This window comes from Hyla sarda, chromosome 2 (genome assembly GCF_029499605.1).
Source record: "Hyla sarda isolate aHylSar1 chromosome 2, aHylSar1.hap1, whole genome shotgun sequence".
Lineage (NCBI taxonomy): Eukaryota > Metazoa > Chordata > Amphibia > Anura > Hylidae > Hyla > Hyla sarda.
In genome coordinates this window covers 104,701,331-104,721,445 of record NC_079190.1, presented here as the reverse complement: position 1 = coordinate 104,721,445, position 20,115 = coordinate 104,701,331, and the positions used below count along the sequence as shown (strand labels likewise).

The window sequence follows — 20,115 nt, the reverse complement described above, 5'->3', positions numbered from 1 at the left end:
TGAGCAGCCCTGGAGGCGTCGCTGCTTTCACAAAAAAAAATGTTTTATGTATTTTGACGCCTTTACATTTTCTGACATTGCTAAGTGTGTTTCCATGTGCAAAATTTCTTGGCGAGGATTTGCGCCAAAAAAAAGGGATTTGCGCCAAAATTGCGCCAAAGATTGATTGGCGCAAATGATGAATTACTGACTAAAGTTAAAATCACACACAGGACCATGTGATTTTAAGAAAGTTGTAAAAATGACAGTGGAGAAGATGCGCCAAACTATGGCGCAAAAAGACACTGCGCCAAAGCATTGCGCCAAAGTTACGTGAAAAAAAAAAACATAAATCCTTTGATAAATACCCCCCCCCCTCTGTTTTTATGCTGCAACAGTGCTACCTTTCTCAGCCCAGTTCAGTTTAAGATACTACAGACTGTATTGCAGTCATCTGAAACCAACCTAAATAGGAATAGCTGCATCATAGTGATAACCGGGAACATGTTAGTGGAACAGGCTACACTTAGCTCTAGGTAAGGTACTGAGATCAATACATGGCAAAATCTGCACATTAATTAAAATTACAAACATACGTAATATTGCAGCTAAAGTGTCATGTTATAAACAGAATCCATATTATTATAGTGACATGTAGCTTACAAAAAAGCCTTAAAGGGTAGCTCCCACCATCCAATTTTTTTTTGCTAGCCCGTTCCCCCCCGCTACGGCACTAGCCCATTCCCTCCTCCCCCCCCCCCCCCCCGCCCCGCATACCCCGTTCCCTCATTACACTTGCAGTTACTGCAGAGTCCGGCAGCGGGCGTGCAGGGACAGTGGCGGCAACGAGGCGGCGGCGGCGATGTGCGGGAGGAGTGGCCGGGGAGCCAATGCGCTCGCTCCCGCCTGTCTGATTGGCAGGGAGCGAGTGCAGCCTAACTGAAAAAGGACTGATTGCCACTCCAAAATCAGTCCTTTTTCAGTAGCCGATTTTTAAATGTAAATTAAACCTTTTTAATGAAAAAAATAAATAAAAGTATATTAGAGATATGTTGTAGTACATAAGTACTACAACATATCAAAAAATAAAGTTGGTGACAGTGCCCATTTAATCTAACTTCAATTGACAGACGCTTTAAGTCAATATCGGTCAGGATTTCAGTGCTGTCCCGCTAACTACAGGAGATGGGCTCCATTATAGTCTAAAGAGCCCATATCACTTCCTCCGTGCTTTACCCGCCTAGAACTAATGATCAGAGGGAGTCCCAGCGCTGTCACCTGCAAATTGGTATAATAAATAGCAACATGGTCATTAAGTACTTTGCATAGGTCATTTTACTTTTGCTGTCCGTTGCTTTAACTCTTGTTAAGATGCCCTTTTATTCATGCTTAAAGTGTCAAAGAGGCGTGTCCTGGAGGTCCACATTGCCCTCTGGCTGCAACACCTCTTCCCTCTGTAACAAATCATGTGCATTGTTGCGGATTGCAGATTGCGCATGCATCACAATCTGCATTAAGAGCGCATGCACATGATTCCATCAAGGCATGGCGATGGAAGCTGAGCCCCCAGCCCCCATTGCTGAGGGTGTGGATGCAGCCCGAGAGCACTGCGGACCCTCTTTGACTCTTTAAGCATGATTAAAATTGCCTTTGAAGAGAATTAAAGCAACAGGCAGCACAAGTAAAGGTACTTATCCAATCCTTTCATGATGTATTCTATGGGGGAGATTTATCAGAACTTGTGTAGAGGAAAAGCGGAGAAGTTTTCCATAGCAACCAGATTGCTTCTTTCAATAAAAAAAATAAAAAAAAAGGCCTCTAAAAGCGAAAGAAGGACTCTGATTGGTTGCTATGGGCAACTGGTCAACTTTTCCTCTTCACAGGTTTTGATAAATGTATGATTATGTTGCCATTTATCATACCATTTTTACTGATGACAGGTGCCCTTTAGGGGGGACTTTCAAGATTATTTAAGGGGTACTCTGGGGAACTGAACTTACCAGACACTTTTCCCCTATCCACCGGACCTCCCCAGATCTCTTGTACAGGTCCTAGTTACCCGTCCTTGGCGGACTCAGGCCCCCACCTTTCTGGACAAGTGCAAGTGATGGCCTGCTCAGCCAATCACTGGCCCTAGTGATATCCTGTGTTAGTGAGTGATTTTCCATGCGGGCCGTCACTTGCGCTGGAGTAGAGGATGGGTAAGTAGCCGGGGGCCCATATAGGAGATTGTGGAGGGGGGGGGGGGGGGCGGTGGCCCAGCCATCAGACACTTATTTCCTATCCTGTGGGTGGGGAATAAGTGTCTGATAAGTTAAGTACCCCGAAGTATCCATAAAAACAAAATAAATCATATTACGCAGCAATTGTTCAGTTGTAATATTTAGACAACTTAAGCAAGAGACTTTGCTTGTTAATGTTATTGGCCAAGTAGGAGACCCCTCCCCCTCCCTCTATAACCAGCAACAATCACAATTATAAAAATACAGAATCTTTTCCCACAAAACTATCCAGTGATCCCTCAACTTTCAATGGCCTCAACATAGTTTCAACATACTATGGCCTTTTCTGGACCATTGTAACTTGAAACCAAACTCAACATACAATGTTACAGACAGTCCAGATCTGTGAAACGTGTCAATGGTTGGAAGAACCGACCAATCAGAATGGACATTTTACTGGTAAAACACCTGTATTACTGAAGTGTATGTAGTGACTGGCTGTCTAGTAGTGCCCCCTACAGTACATGTTACTTTTTAAGACATTGCGTGTACTGTACAGGACCCTGAAGAAGCTCCTGTCCTCTACATAGACAGTGATTTACAGCTCCCAGCAGATTTTTCTTAATTTGTATATGTAAGGATTTGCTTTATCTGTATTAGTTATTTACTTATTTTTGTTTAATTCTCTCTTTTTCCTATTTTTGGATGACATTTTGGGGCTTCAGAACCAATTACCAGGTTTCCATAGAGTTATGGTCTCAACATACATTGGTTTTAATATACAATGGTCATCCTGGAAACAATTAATCTTATAACTTGAGGGATCACTGTGTATCAATCTGCTCAGCTTATCGTGCTCTATAACATAACGTCCACAGATCAGACTCCATGTTCAATGTGACTGGTTCCATTTAGGCTGTTTAAAGAGCATCAGGTTAGGCTATAAAGATGGTTTATTTCACTGACTGCCAACAGAGATGTTGAACATAGTTACTAACTAGTTGTATAACTTTTCATTACACAGTTACTCCATTAACATTAGATTGGGTAACTTCTTTACACTTGAAGTCCTTCTGATACTGATTATCCAGACACAGATATATAGGGTGACCTTGTTACTAGGAAGGATGTTGTTACGCCGAGCGCTCCGGGTCCCCGTTCCTCCCCGGAGCGCTCGCCTCATCTTCGTTGTTGCAGCGCCCCGGTCAGATCCACTGACCGGGTGCGCTGCGGTCCCGCCTTCAGCCGGGGTGCGATTCGCGATGCGGGTAGCGCCCGCTCGCGATGCGCACCCCGGTCCCCGTACCTGACTCGCTCTCCCTCGGTCCTGTCCCGGCGCGCGCGGCCCCGCTCCCTAGGGCGCGCGCGCGCCGGGTCTCTGCGATTTAAAGGGCCAGTGCACCAATGATGGTGCCTGGCCCAATCTTCCCAATTAGCTTAATTAGTTTCCACCTGTGCACTCCCTACTTATACCTCACTTCCCCTGCACTCCCTTGCCGGATCTTGTTGCCTTAGTGCCTAGTGAAAGCATTCCCTAGTCTGTTCCTAGTCCGTGTTCCTGACCTCCTGCCGTTGCCCCTGACTACGATCCTTGCCGCCTGCCCCCGACCTTCTGCTACGTCCGACCTTGCTTCTGCCTACTCCATTGTACCGCGCCTATCTTCAGCATCTTCAGCAGCCAGAGAGGTAAGCCGTTGCTAGTGGATACGACCTGGTCACTACCGCCGCAGCAAGACCATCCCGCTTTGCGGCGGGCTCTGGTGAAAACCTGTAGTGGCTTAGAACCGGTCCACTAGCGCGGTCCACGCCATCCCTCTCTGGCACAGGGGATCCACTACCTGCCAGCCGGCATCGTGACAGTAGATCCGGCCATGGATCCCGCTGAGGTTCCCCTGCCAGTTGTCTCTGATATCGCCCGACAGATCGCCCATCTAACCCACCAGCTGTCGGAAGTGTCCACCATTTTGCACCAACATCCCCTGCCAGTTGCCTCTGATATCGCCCGACAGGTCGCCCTTCTAACCCACCAGCTGTCGGAAGTGTCCACCATGGTGCGCCAACATTCGCAACTTCTTCAGCAATCATCTCCTCCGCCAGCTCCTGCACCTCCTCCGCAGCGAGTGGCCACTCCTAGCCTCTGCCTGTCCTTGCCGGACAAATTTAATGGGGACTCTAAGTATTGCCGTGGCTTTCTTTCGCAATGTTCCCAGCACTTGGAGATGATGTCGGACCAGTTTCCTACTGAAAGGTCTAAGGTGGCTTTCGTGTTCTGCCTTCTGTCTGGAAAAGCCCTGTCATGGGCCGCACCGCTCTGGGACCGCAATGACCCCGTCACTGCCTCTGTACACTCCTTCTTCTCGGAAATTCGAAGTGTCTTTGAGGAACCTGCCCGAGCTTCTTCAGCCGAGATTGCCCTGCTGAACCTGGCCCAGGGTGTTTCTTCCGTTAGCGAGTACGCCATTCAGTTCCGTGCTCTTGCTTACGAGTTGTCCTGGAATAGTGAGACTCTCTGCGCGACCTTTAAAAAAGGCCTATCCAGCAACATTAAAGATGTTCTGGCCGCACGAGAGACTCCTGCTGACCTACATGAACTCATTCATCTAGCCACTCGCATTGACATGCGTTCTTCCGGATGGCGTCTGGAGCTCCGCCTGGATATGGACTTTGTTCGCACGAAGCGTTTTTTCTCTCCGGCTCCTCTCTCCTCTGGTCCTCTGCAATCTGTTCCTGTGCTTCCCGCCGCGGAGGCTATGCATGTTGACCGGTCTTGCTTGACACCTCAAGAGAGGACACGACGCCGCATGGAGAATCTTTGCCTGTACTATGCCGGTACCGAACACTTCCTGAAGGATTGTCCTATCCGTCCTCCCCGCCTGGAAAGACGCACGCTGACTCCGCACGAAGGTGACACAGTTCTTGATGTCAACTCTGCTTCTCCACGCCTTACTGTGCCTGTGCGGATATCTGCCTCTACCTTCTCCTTCTCTACTATGCTCTTCTTGGATTCCGGATCTGCAGGAAAATTTTTTTTGGCCTCTCTCATCAACAGGTTCTACGTTCCTGTGACCAGTCTCGCCAGACCCCTCTACATCTATTGTTTTTACAATAAAAGATTGGACTGTCTCGTACGTTTCCACACAGAACCCCTCCTAATTTGCATCGGACCTCTTCACGGAAAAATTGAGTTTTTTTTTTCTCAGGTTCTTTGGCCCCAAGAAGAGGGGGAGACCCAAGGGGGGGGGTACTGTTACGCCGAGCGCTCCGGGTCCCCGTTCCTCCCCGGAGCGCTCGCCTCATCTTCGTTGTTGCAGCGCCCCGGTCAGATCCACTGACCGGGTGCGCTGCGGTCCCGCCTTCAGCCGGGGTGCGATTCGCGATGCGGGTAGCGCCCGCTCGCGATGCGCACCCCGGTCCCCGTACCTGACTCGCTCTCCCTCGGTCCTGTCCCGGCGCGCGCGGCCCCGCTCCCTAGGGCGCGCGCGCGCCGGGTCTCTGCGATTTAAAGGGCCAGTGCACCAATGATGGTGCCTGGCCCAATCTTCCCAATTAGCTTAATTAGTTTCCACCTGTGCACTCCCTACTTATACCTCACTTCCCCTGCACTCCCTTGCCGGATCTTGTTGCCTTAGTGCCTAGTGAAAGCATTCCCTAGTCTGTTCCTAGTCCGTGTTCCTGACCTCCTGCCGTTGCCCCTGACTACGATCCTTGCCGCCTGCCCCCGACCTTCTGCTACGTCCGACCTTGCTTCTGCCTACTCCATTGTACCGCGCCTATCTTCAGCATCTTCAGCAGCCAGAGAGGTAAGCCGTTGCTAGTGGATACGACCTGGTCACTACCGCCGCAGCAAGACCATCCCGCTTTGCGGCGGGCTCTGGTGAAAACCTGTAGTGGCTTAGAACCGGTCCACTAGCGCGGTCCACGCCATCCCTCTCTGGCACAGGGGATCCACTACCTGCCAGCCGGCATCGTGACAGTTGTCACATCAATCTAGTAATATATGTCTTATGTCCATACAACGCGTTTCACAGATTATCTGCTTCATCAGGCTTCATGCCTGATGAAGCAGATAATCTGTGAAACGCGCTGCATGATGAGTGATTAAAGTGGATTTTACCCTCCGAATGTGTCCAGCGCCTCTTGATGTCCGCCACCTCCTTGGAGGCTCCTTGTTTCTTTGTGCATCAGCTAACACGTGGCACACAAGAAGAGACCACAGACGTTAGTGACTGCAGTGACATTTGCAACGTCACTACTGCTGGTTCCGTGGGGAACTCCAGAATAGTGACGCCACAGTGTTTACATATGCCAGTTCCATCAGGAAAAAAAAATTTTTTGTGTAAAAACTGACCACAACTGATGCCAAAACTGTTGTAGTAATGCAGCAGTTGTTACCAGACTTTATCACTATTTTTTACCAGAAAAGTATTGATGCTACAGCAGGACACGAATCCATTGTTTCAACTGACTCGTCAGATTCCAAGAATTGACAACAATGAGATTGGTTGTGGCATCAGTTTCCCGTTGTACTTTTATTACCATGCAAGAGAGAAACTAAATCACATTGCTGGATCTATGGGAATAAGACCTAAGACAGTCTTATTCCTTATGTATACAACGACACAGAACCATGTAGCCTGCTCATTCTGGATCTTTATGTGCTACTATTAGAGGCACACAATGGTGTGGAAGAATATGGCGCTTCATGGTAGGACCATACAATGGCACATAGACAACTTTTAGGTCCTCCTAACATATACAGACCCCATATGAGACTGCAGACTCTGTACACTTAGCGTTAATACTCGCATTAGGACTGGACAGAACTGGCATGTTGCTCTATTGCTCTCTACAAATGCCACTACAAAATTTATCTATTGCATTGCATTCTTAAAATACAAGTCATAATTGTACTTTCCTAATATAGGCTCGAGCAAATAATGAAGGTGTAGCTACAGTACAATGAAAGATAACTATTAGTAAACACGCGTCTTATTATGACAACCGATTATACAGTGACACTAAATCTCATAGCAAACATTGCAATGTCCACAGAAAACACACATACCCATCTGATCCCTTCAATGCTGCTGGCAATGTCCTCCGCTCTCTGGTCCACTTGAATCTCATAGGAATAACTCCGGAAAAAATGCATCTTGCTCCTGTGCCTCATGTCATAAAATGTCAAATCTGAATCACCAACACTATAGGGGTCAAGACAAGCATTGAAGCAGCACAGTTATTCGCTGTCTTCAGTATCCCAGCATCTCAGTCTTCTCCCATCTTCCTGTAGTCTCCACGTTGACTTTTTTTTAAGGTTGTTTTCCTTGGAAGACAGATTGACTTTGCCACAGTTAAAACAATTGGGTTACGATAACATTTCTAATAAGCCGAATGTTGGTTCCTATTATCTTCATCTCAAGTGGACAATCTGGAACGCCATCGGTTGACATTAATTGGAGCAAATAACAAGCAATAATATCACGGCTGTATCCAGCTTGGTAGATGGGTTTAGTAACAAGTTCCTGTAAGGTGTTTTATGGAAACTTTCTTCATCCCAATGTTCTCATGCAGAATGTAAGAATCTCTTCCTTTCAAACCCAACCTGTCAACCAAATCTTGAGTGTTCCCTTAGCACAGAAGCTGTCTCAAAAGAGAATGCACTAAAAACAGAATAGCAAACTTGTGAGATGTCAGTATATCCGTATAGATGAAAGCTCAGCTATGTTTAGATCTACATGCATTAACTCTTTCACGTTCCAGATTAACTACAGCTTGTTGTCATACAAACTTCTTAAAAGCTTGTACCTACCACAACAATGCCCGGGGCACCTGTATAGAAGCAGTCAGGCAGGTTAGCAGAGCAGCGCTGGGTCCTTTCTGTAGGAACAGGTGTGAAAGGTTCTTGATCCCCCTATGTCCAGGTAGTGACATGAAGTCAGAGCAGATCTGATGTGACAGTGAGAGTAGTGGAAGCAATAGCCTCTTCTCATACACACACACTGCCTCTCACTGCTACAACTACACAAACACTTGGCAGGTCACCTAAGACGTTCTGAAGACATGAACACTCCCAAGAAAGCAGAAGGAAGGAGGGACATTAGCGGGGAGGGAGATTAAAGGCAGAATGTGTGAGGTCTAAGATAAAATGCAGAAGGAACACAGAGACTGCTATAGAGGAGACAATGGTTTACTAGTGTTCAGGGGCTGCAATTACCGTGTGCATTTTATTCATATCATTATATCGTCCATTGGTGTTCAGGTTTCTGTCTTTGGAGACTTTAGTTAGTTAATAAATAATAAGCAAAATTACAAATCTCTGCTAGTGTGGGGATATGTTATTATTTGCAATTGTTTTAAATATTAATTGTATTTAATAGTCATTTTGGCATTTGATACATACAGCGGCTTATTTTCAGTTGGATTTTGTGTGACTCCAAAAGAAATAAACACTGTAGCAAACTCCAAAATATACTATGTTACAGCGTTGCTTGTAGGCGAGGGACTGTTGATATATATATATATTTTTTATTTTTTTTATTTTAAGGTACACAACAGGATTATCCCTTTATGTACTCCTCCCTCTGTAAGTGGCATAGCTTTGGGAGATGGGGGTGGGGCTGGTGCCGAATTCTTTGGGGGAGCAACATTTTGTGCGCCTAAAATGTAGAGAGAGTGTGTCATTTTGGCCCCCTCCATTTGTTTAGGGTTGCCTAGTATGTCTGGGTATGAAGCAGCACATTCAGAATACCCAACACATTAATGCAACACACAATCGTAGATGAAAAGAAAAATGAAAAAATCTGAATTAATTCATTGCAAAAATACATATATACAGTGGTCCCTCAAGTTACAATATTAATTGGTTCCAGGACGACAATTGTATGTTAAAACCATTGTATGTTGAGACATAGGAAAAAGTATGTTGAGACATAGGAAAAAGTCAAGATTAAAGAAAAATAAGTAGATAACTAATACAGATAAAGAAAATCCTTATATATAAAAGTAAGAAAGATCTGCTGGGAGCTGTAAATCACTGTCTATGTCAGTGTTTCCCAAGCATGGAGCCTCCAGCTGTTGCAAAACTACAACTCCCAGCATGCCCGGACAGTCAAAGGCTGTCCGGGCATGCTGGGAGTTGTAGTTTTGCAACAGCTGGGGGCACCCTGCTTGGGAAACACTGGTCTATGTAGAGGACAGGAGCTTCTTCAGGGTCCTGTACAGTACACGCAATGTCCTAAAAAAGTAACACGGAGTCACCCTCACCTGGTGTCCAGAGGAGCAGCTAACCCTGGTACAGGTAAAGAGTAGTACAGAACATGTAACACCTCCCTGTAATGTGTGTGTGTGGGGGGGGGGGGGGGGGCGCTACCAGACATCAGTCAGTGCATGCACTTCAGTAATACAGGGGTTTTACCAGTGAATGTCCATAATGATTGGTCTGTTCTTCCAGCCATTGACACGTTTCACAGATCTGGACTGTCTGTAGCATTGTATGTTGAGTCTGGTTTCAAGTTACAATGGTCCAGAAGAGACCATTGTATGTTGAAACTATTGTATGTTGAGGCCATTGTAAGATGATGGATCACTGTATATATATATATATATAGAGAGAGAGAGAGAGAGAGAGAGAGAGAGAGAGAGAGAGAGAGAGAGAGAGAGAGAGAGAGAGAGAGAGAGAGAGATAAAATATATTATGCATCTTAATATGGATACTGGTAACTAAGCATACAGTGTATCTTTTTAAACATATTTGCCCAAAATGTGAACAGAGCCTGTTTTTGGATTGTACATAAGGAAATAAAAAACAAAAATAAAAACAAAAAGTAAACAGTTAGCCAGATGCAATAAATGAATGATTAAATGTATTGCACAGATCATTATGGATAAAGAGCCATTACATATGTTTGCATTATTTATCAGTATTGTGATTATAGCTGGCAAACAATAATATAATGTCAGGTGGAACAAACCAAAATGAAAGAAAATAACATTCCTATTGTAGGCAGATTCTAAAGCTGAGCTCCAGGGGGTAGACACACTTATAGTCTGACAGCTATAAATCTTTCTGAATCCTAAAAACAGATCTAGAGCCCTCCGGAGGCACATGCTGATAATGTACCTGAATCCAGACAGCCCTTCTTATTACTTCCTATCATCCATAGATAAGAGCAGCTGAGGTGACTGCTGTTTCCTTCTGGTGCCTAGAAAAAAGGGCAAAAGTTAAAAGGGCAAACAGAATGATAGATACTCCAAGTCAAGAGTTATTGAACCTTGACTAATCCCTTTACAGCAGGAATGGTCACATGAAAATAGTTCTATTTTGAACATGAGTATTAACAGAGAATGCTCTTTAAAGAAGACAATAATGCTCAAAAACAGTTAAAGAATAAAGGAAAAGAGGTAACGAATAATAAAATGGGTATCACCAACTATGGAAATCACAAAATTGCCATGGAGCAGCCTGACCCAAAAGAAGACAGGACATTCTGAGCCAGTTTATTCATGTTGTTATAAGAGTCCGCATCAACCTAATTACTGTGCTTGAAAAGATTTTGTCATCTAATATTGATCAAATTTTTTTTGCAAAACTGCAGATGGTAGGACTATAATACACCCACAACATACATGAGATTGTCTTGCCTTTAATGTCTGATATGCAGCCCCTAGGGGAAAGCAAATGTATAGGGTGCTACTATCTTTACAAGAATAATGATAAGGGATGAACACTTCCACATGTTACCCCCTCCGAAGTTCTTTTGTTTTATGGCACTGTGATGTCCCAGTATGGGTTGTGGCCTCGTACTGTCCTTCTGCATGTCCTCAGGGTCCTCCTGCAGAGGTATCCCCCCCCCCATGTATATAGGTTGTGTATTATTTGTGTGATATGCCTTTAATGTTTGCACCACATGATTGTTATTCAAAGGGCTCCAGTGACCAGATGACCCCCCAAGTGACCCATGGGCTCCTTGCACAGCCCCCCTTTATAACAAGGGGAGGGGCTGCAATCTCTCTCTTTCCTGCTGAGGTCCAGTGCAGTCATCTCAGTGTCTGTGTCCAGAGCATTGGAGGCCTCAAGCCTAAAGTCCTGCAGCCACAAATCAGTCATCAGTAAGTCAAGTCATCTTATTGTCAGTCACCATCTCTGTCAAGTCAAGTCCATCTGTAGTCAACGTGGCCTGCACTAAAGTCAGTCTAACTACTGCAAGTCCCAGCAAGCCTGTGAGGTCCCCCTGTGTCACTGGTCCCCTCCCTGGGATATTGGGCTGTATTGCAAAGACTATATCACCTGTCTTGCCTCAGTAAAGTAATTTGGCGTTGGTGTCTTCATTGCCCCTGCCTAACCAGGGATCAACGGTATTACCTTCGGTTGGTTAAGTCTAACCACGCCCTGGCATCACGAAAAGAAGGGGTTAATACCATCCGCACGGAATGCACAGCCATCTATGAGCCGGAGCTCTTCTGTGTGGTCCAAGCTTCGGCATATTATGCCGGCGCCCCGAAGTTTGAGGAATGTCCGCACAGAGATTCTCCAAGCGGACATTCCATCGTGTGAACATAGCCTTAAAGTATCTGCACCCTCCAAATAAGGGACACTACCAATAGTGGATGCAGACACACCCAATAGGGGACAAAACACTCCCAATAGGGGACAACCAGGCTTATGTGCCAGCCCTACCTTACACAGGGCCGCCGTCAATTGGGTTCAGCCAATATCCCAGTAAGGGGTCCTGTCCCCTGCTACACCTCTTGCAGCTGCCCCAGCATAGAAGCAGAAGACCACTGTTCAAACATCCTCTGTGTAACTGTATGACCCCTTCTGTGCCATTACTTTCCTCCCTTTATCCCACATGTGACATTTAATTTCCCCTTTATCCCCTGCCACTTTATTCCCCCCTGTACCAAATCACCCCACCTTACGCACCCCACCTTACGCCTTGTTCCACATCACTTTTCCCCTTCCCTCCTTCCCCTGTTGTTCTTACCTGGTCAACAAGCTCAGGTGCAGGGGTTCTCATCAGGAATAAAGGGGGAATGAAATGGAACAGGGAGGGGATAAAGGGGAAATGATGTGGCACAGAGGGTAAGGGGGGGTGATTTGGCGCAGAGGGCATAAAGTGGTACATGGGGATAAAGGGGGTATGACATGGTGCAGGGGGGATCAAGAGGAAATGATGTGGGACAGGGAGTTTAAGGGGGAAGAAATTAAGTGGCATTGGATGGATCAAGAAGAGGAATAAAATGGCATGGGGAATGAAATGGTACAGAGGGGTGATGAGGGGTGATTAAATGGCACTGGGAGAATCTACTGTTATATTGCTTTTTATTGTGTTTTATGGGTAATGACACTTTTTTTTTTTAGCTTTTTTTTCCCCATTATGGGACATTTGTCAATAGCAGACACTTTTTCCCCCCGTGAGTGTCTGCTATTTGGAGATTCTACTGTATATGTATGGGTTCTTTAAATGCCTGTTTCTTCCATATGCATTTTTTCAAAAAATGTTTTCTTTTCTTTTTCTTTTTCTTTTTTTTACTACTTAAACTATATGGCAATATAGCGCTGCCTACCCCTTTGTGATGGAGAATCACCTTTGAGACCCCACAATATGTTGTTGACCACTCCTGATCTGTGAATTCCCTCTGACATTGTCAGATCTGCTGACCAAAGTCTCATGTCTTAAGCCGGACACGTGTTTTCACATAAAGTGTCTGCTTCCTTTCATTGAGGACATCAAGTTGTTTACTTTTACACAGGACAAAGAGTAAGCATATGTGGTGTGTCCTCCTCCTGTCCTCCGAACTTCTTGTCCTGACTAATCCTGTTGTCTGACTGCTTTCCATATGGCTTGTTGATGCAAACTATGGCATGGTGCCATATACATTACACACTTCATTAACACACACTTTATTTGCACAGTGTTTGATAACAGGCGTAAAGCTGTATTCTATGTTTGCTATGAATGGATGGTTTATAATGACTCTATGGAGGAGGATATTAGGAGATGTGGAGTGGGACAATATGGGAGCTGGGTTGGCATACACTGTAAACAGGATTCAGTGCTAAAATAGTCTTTAAAGGAGATGTATCATGGGGAAAAACTTATCTCCTATCCCAGCGGTCGGACCCAGGTGATCTTCTGTACAGGGCCCTGGCTCTCCACAGAAGTGGCGCCCGGCATGAACTGGCCAACACGCTTCCTCCATATATCTCAGGAGATTGCAAGGGGGGGCCCAGCGGACGGACGCCCATGATCTAAAACTTAGAATAGGGAATAAGTATTTTCCCATAATACTTCTCCTTCAAGGGTTTTCCTATAATAAATATTCATAATATGCCAAAAATGTTTAATTGGTGGAACAAGTAGTGATTCTGAGCAAGTTCTCAATCTCTCCCTGTGTCTAGTAGAAAAAGATGAGAAATAAAGAAATCAGGAATGAAGAGATGACCTTTGGCTTATCCTTGCATACCTCCTTTTTCAGAGCCCTTATGAAATACATAGCTTTTTTCTTTTTGAATATGTTGTGGACAAAATTCACCAAGGAGACATTGTCCTACACCTTACATAAGACAATAAACAAATAACCATTAATTTACTCAATCCTCTGTTTTCTAGTATGGTGACCAAAATCGGCCGTCATCTTCTCTGGAAAAGAAAAGAAGTTCTGATCTATCAGCAAGGCATGCTAACCACACCTCCATAGTATAGAAGGTGACCATGATGGGGTCTCACGCATCTGTTGAGTTAATACAAATATATGTTTGATATATAATGGTATGATTATGTCCATCTCAAATGCCTTCATAGAAAATATGCTTGTTTTGTCAATGAGAACATGATAGTGGGGGAATCAGATTTCTTAATTGGTTGCCTCACGTGTTCACGCGTTCAGGTTTTTAATTGTAATCACTGAATACAAACCCAGATATTAATCTGACAAGAGATGTCTTAGTCTTTCTTTTATGCATGTCCTCGCTTTGTATTCAACCATTGCAATTAAAAACCTGAATGTGTAAACACACTAAAGATCTTTCAGACAATTAAAGAATATTTTATTCCTTAAAGGGGTAGTCCGCCCCTAGACATCTTATCCCTTATCTAAAGAATAGGGATAGGATGTCTGATCACAGAGGTCCGGCTGCTGGGGACCCCCACGATCTCGGCTGTGGCACCCCAGACATCTGGTACACTGGTGATGCAGGGCAGAGGCTCGTGACGTCACGGCCACACCTGCTCAATGCAAGTCTATGGGAGGGTGTGTGATGGCCATCACACCCCCTCCCATAGACTTGCATTGAGGGGCGTGGCCATGACATCACGAGTGGGGTGTGGCCATGTTGTCACGATCCTCCGGCGCTGCAACGGATGCTCTAAACGAACGCTGGGTGCAGCAGGGAGATCACGGGGGTCCCCAGCGGCGGGCCCCCGCGATCAGACATCTTATCCCCTTTCCTTTCTATAGGGGACAAGATGTCTAAAGGACTGAGTACCCCATTAAATAGAATTTATAGATTTTTCTTTAATTTGAGGATTATAGGTAGATCAACCATTATGGCAGACCCATCACTATAACTACAAGGAAAAATTACCTCTGTCTATGAATCCTCTCACCCCGCCCAAAACAGTGCCAATCCTGTGTGTGAATAGGTTGTATCCACTAAAATAAACAGATGATTATCTAATGATCTGGTGTTTAAGACGTTCTATTTATCTGCCTACTCCAAGCCCAGTAATCTTCTCTCACCAGGTTTACTTGTGTTTGATCATCTTGGAGATGTCATGTTTCCCAATTAATCCTGAGCAGTTTGAGACACGTTGAGTGTTATGTGGTTGCTCCGCCCGACTAGGCATAAACACCTTGGCCCAGATTATTAAAGCCTTTGTAAGGGGCAGAACCAGTAAGAAGCTGCACATTTTTGTCCAAATGCAATGTTTGCAAAAAAAATTGCAACTTTTTGCCGAATCTGCGCAAGTCAAGTGGCATGGCCTGAATGCAGCGTTGCCTTCCCTTCCTGATTTGATAGAATTTATGCCTACAAACAGGAGTAAATTATAATAAAATTCTATGCTAGGTTCAAAGTGATGAAGATCTCTGAGGCTGCGCCTCTCAAAAAATCCTGCATAGGTTAGAGAGGCAGTACTTAACCACTTAAGGACCAAGCCCATTTTGAACTTACGTAACACTAAAACACAAGCAGACTTAGCCTTAAAATATTTCTAGTGGGGTGATACCCCGTGTACCATATTGTACATCCAACAACCAAAAATGAAGTACACCATGTAGCGCACACCCAATATTTCACAAAAATATCAATCTTTATTCAGTGTACAAAAACACAGCCACATCTAATCAGACAATTCCTTATTTAAATACATTTAAAAAGGCACAAACACACCCTCCCACAATGGGGAGAAGCCCATTGGACCCCTCCCAGGACACCTATATACTTTGCGTCCCCTATACTGTCTCATAAATGTATGAATAATAGTCTCAATACACATAAGTTCCAGGACCAATGCATGTAGTACAACCTGTATATGCACTAACAATAGATACAACCTGCCAACCGGCAATCCTGCAAAAAGACCTGAGGCAGTATACAGTGATGGTAAATTGAGGCAGGTGCCCTCCTGGAATCCATGCATTCTGTGGGTGACTTGCTCAGGGGTGGAGGAAGTCACCCACAGGTGATGGAACGTGTGGGGTCCAGGAGGGCACCGGCCTCAATTTACGCATGCGGCGATACCAAATATGTTTATAATTTTTTTTTTTTTTTACACTTTTTGGGGGTCAATTTTTTTTTACCTTTTCTTTTTGCTTCTTTTTTTACGCTATTCATGTCCCCATAGGGGACTACATATAGCAATCACTTTATTGCTAATACTGATCTTCTGCTCTGGTCTGCTGGAAGGCAGATCAAAGCAGAAGACGCTGGGAAGGCAGCGGAGGCAAGTCAGGGGACCTCCGTGCGCCATGTTAGCTGATCTTATCCCCGCGGGCGTGTCATGGGCAATCAGGTCAGCCTAAAATTTAGCCGCACTGCCGCAGATACCGTGATCTGTGTTGATCAAGTCATCTGAGGGGTTAATGGCGGACATCCGAGCGATTGCGGATGTCGGCCATTACTGGCGGGTCCCTGCCTGCTATCAGCAGCCGGGACCTGCCGTACATGACCCGAGCCCATCGCTTAGATGCTCGCGTTCATGTACAGAACGTAAATGTATGTCCTGGTGTGCAAAGTACCACTACACCAGGACATACAGTTACGTCCTTGGTTGTTAAGGGGTTAAAAGCACGTATGGACTGCCACCGGTAAATTTCCCATATATCCATATAGTCAGGTGACATTTTAAAAATGCCACCAACTTTGTCATCTTAAAGGAGAGCTGTAAATATTATCATTATTGTCATTACTGTATTGATTTGATTGAATTACGGTATATATATATATATATATATATATATATATATATAAACTTGAAAGAGAACCGCTCTCCACTAGGATAATTCAGGTGCAAGCTGGTTCAGCTTGGGTTAAGGGGGTAGTTCGGCTTTATACATCTTATCCCCTATCCAAAGGAGACCTGATGTCACGACCACGCCCCCCTTGTGACGTCATGCCACGCCTCCTCCACTCATGTCTATGGGAGGGGGCAAGATGGCCAACCATGCCCCCTCCCATAGACATGAATTTAGGGGGCGTGGCTGTGTGTCACATCTCGGTCTCGGAGGCAGCACCTGGCACAGAATGCTGGGGGTTGCACCTTTGGATAGGGGAAAAGATGTATATAGCTGGAATACCCCTTTAAGGCTCCTATAAAGATAAAAAGAAACTCAGCAGCACTCTGGTTCAGATGAATGGTGTTAGGCTTTATTCATCAGGTGTGACAGCGACGTTTCGGCTGTCTAACATGCTCTTTATTAAGCAAGTAACAAGTGCACAAGTGACTCATTAAATAGTTAGGAATAAATCAAAGAAAAAAGGTTGCCGCTCAAAGTAAAAAAAAATGGATATATGTACATAAATAAAATATAAAATATCATAGAATTATATTTAATAACATAAACCTAATTGTGTACAGCATAAAAATGAAGCACCCACAGGGCCCTTGTGAGTGACCAAAGATGATAATAAAAAAAATGTATAATGAAGGGGAAAGAATAATAATCACCACAAACAATCCAATATAGTGCACAAATGGCTAAGCGGCCATATAATGTATGGAACAAAAGCTGACAAGTGCAAAGCAGCTTTTTACTCCAACAATGTCATTGAGTCCATAGAGGGTGCTATGGCATGTATCCAATATAATATGAAGTTCTGCAGAGTAAATTGTCCTGCAAGTAAACTGTCTTGCAAAATAAATTGGGAACAAAAGTCCCATCTGAGACTGGCTTCAGCAGCTTGCCTTAAAGGGGTACTCCACTGGCCAGCATTCAGAACATTTAGTCCTGAACACTGTGTGCGTGCTGTCAGGCCATGCCCCTCAATGTAAGGAGGCTTGGCTGCTGTCACACCCCCTCCCATAGACTTGCATTGAGGAGGCGTGGCTGACCCCCATAGCGCACATACAGCGTTTGGAACTAAATGTTCTGAATGCTGGCCAGTGGAGTACCTCTTTAAGGTTTACTATCAATTGCAGATCAGTGCCTGGCGTGCAACCCTGCCACAAGGTTATCCGCCTCCACCTGCGTCCACCAATAGCTTACCTGCTCCAACACTCTCTGGACAATACTACCTTCCAGCGAGAATTCTCCACTATACCCGGCAACAAGGTCTGCACACACGGACGGCTTGTAGGAGTCCCGCTTGTACCTGCGCCAGAAGGTTCACGTGCAGGAAGGGTGAGTGGTACCGTGTACCACAGCTTCCATTTGTATATATCCATTTTTCTACTTTGAGCGTCAAAGTAAAAAAATTGATATATACATTAGATATTGTGGGTGGTTGTATTGTGAGCCATTTCAGTCCTTCTTTCTTTTTTCTCATTAAATAGTTAATTCATCAGTGACATCATCATACATAATTATGCATAAAAATTACAATAACATTGCAATCAATCGTGATCAGGAATTCACATCAAAACACATGTGCATTAAGATAACATTGGGAAAGTGGGCAAACCGCAAAACGTCATTCTCCGGCCAATCACCGCCTCCCGTTCCCTCTTTGTCACTGCTTTTAATGTATTCCCAAAGTTTTACATTTTACCGCTGAGTGCAATCGTACACTTTTTCTACTTGCATTATTTTGCTTCAGATATCTGTTTGCTGCTATGTAATGGTATTTTAGCAGCTGCTCTCTTGATCCGATGCATGGATCTGGCAGAAATCTTCCTCAATATGCCTTTATCTGCACGAACCGTCTGTTTTCTGAATCAGCCACAAATCTCTTAATAGTGCGATGATCACGCTTAAGTTTTCGTAAAATATCTAATGTTTTCATATCTTGTCCAAGACATTGAACTATTTCACTCTTTTCGGCAGCAGAGAGATCCTTTTTCTTCCCCAAATTGCTTGAATATGGTGTCTGCTTAATAATGTGGGACACCCACCTTTAGTAGCATTTCCTTAAATTGGCCTCACCTGGCAATCTAATTATCACAGGTGTCTGAGATTGTTTTCAGTCATCGAAAGAGCCCTGAGACACAATGCCATCCATCAGTTAAACTGAAAAAAAAAAAATGTAATCTTTGTGACACTTAAATAGAATTTGCATAATAATTTGGAACAGGGTGTATACTGGTTATGTTGGCGAGTTAGGCACACTAAAATGTTGTGAATGTTAACCCCATAGGTACATCACCCCGACTCTTAGGTGCATCATGAGACCTATGTGTCCAGCGGGATAAGTGGCTACACAAATCATTGCATGCATACATAGGAATTCAAATTATGCACTTGTCCCGCTACTTATTATTCTAGCTTTCGGTTGAGACCACCCAGTGTGCTGCTTGGTGTCTACAATATATTGCTCCGTGCACTGTAGATAGCACATACTGATGTGGGGTGTAATTTCAAATATATTGGGATTTAAGTTTGTTATGATTTTGAGTATGTTTTTGCTGTGTGAACATATATTTACATATATTTACTTTATGGGCTGGAATAGACTGGCAGCACCTGAGGCATGTGCTATCTCTTGTTTATATATAGATGTTTATGTTGTTTATTTTATTACGTTATGTGTGTTTAGCTAATGGTATTGGATGGCAGTTTGCATAACATGGTTATGCAACATGACGCTGGGTTGTGTAGTACAGGGGCTTTACTAGGGAGCCCTGTGGTGATGGTGGATGTGACAGGTGCTGTGTTTAGGTCTGTTGGTATACCATGATGAAAGTTAGAATGTTGACTCCCATAGGAGACTAGGACTGTCAGCAGAGAGGGCATGGTGACACTAAACTGCACCATAACTACAAGTGAAACCGCCAACCAACCTGTGGCTTAGTCAACTTACACTTTCACTGTCAGCTGAACATTTGTTTGGTGGAAAGTTATATCTCCCAACCTCCCGTACACGTGAACGCTCATGTCTATGGGGTAGGGTAAGATGCAGCCAGACAGCTCTGTTATTGGTTTATCTCTGCTAGAACAATAGGGTCAGGCAGTACAAATCTGACCCTTCTCTCCGCTAACATAATCTGTCAGACTAGAGTCAGCCAAAGCTGCCAACCTTGCTGGGTTCTGTTGACTGTCTAAAGTGTATGGCATCCACTCAACTCTTCCCTAAATTACAGGTGTGTGGTGTCGGGAGATGGTAATGTGCAAATTAACCTTGTTATGATGCCAAAGCACGGTTAACCTAAACACTGTGTGAGATTGAGCCAGCTTCTCCTGGGCCAGGCACGAGGCAAAAAATATTCTGACGCAAGGTTATGGATAAGCTGACTTTACTGAGGCAGGATAGATGGTA

The 20,115-nt window shown here is 44.6% G+C and overlaps 1 protein-coding gene and 1 long non-coding RNA gene across 2 annotated transcripts in view; one reads left to right on the top strand and one right to left on the bottom strand.

Annotated features, from left to right (window-relative positions):
- Positions 1 to 8,381, bottom strand: part of RAPGEF3 (Rap guanine nucleotide exchange factor 3) — a 118,123-nt gene extending 109,742 nt beyond the window's left edge. Inside the window, exons 1-2 of the mRNA XM_056562759.1 lie at positions 8,011 to 8,381; positions 7,267 to 7,861 (exon numbers count right to left, since the gene is read on the bottom strand). Of these exons, the coding sequence (XP_056418734.1) occupies positions 7,267 to 7,371 (105 nt within the window). The 5' untranslated portion in view covers positions 7,372 to 7,861; positions 8,011 to 8,381. The remainder of the gene's footprint in view (positions 1 to 7,266; positions 7,862 to 8,010) is intronic.
- A 2,748-nt stretch (positions 8,382 to 11,129) lies between these two features.
- LOC130357676 (uncharacterized) overlaps positions 11,130 to 20,115 on the top strand; it is a 106,032-nt gene continuing 97,046 nt past the window's right edge. The window contains exons 1-2 of the long non-coding RNA XR_008889219.1: positions 11,130 to 11,309; positions 13,814 to 13,909. This is a non-coding gene — a long non-coding RNA (uncharacterized LOC130357676). The remainder of the gene's footprint in view (positions 11,310 to 13,813; positions 13,910 to 20,115) is intronic.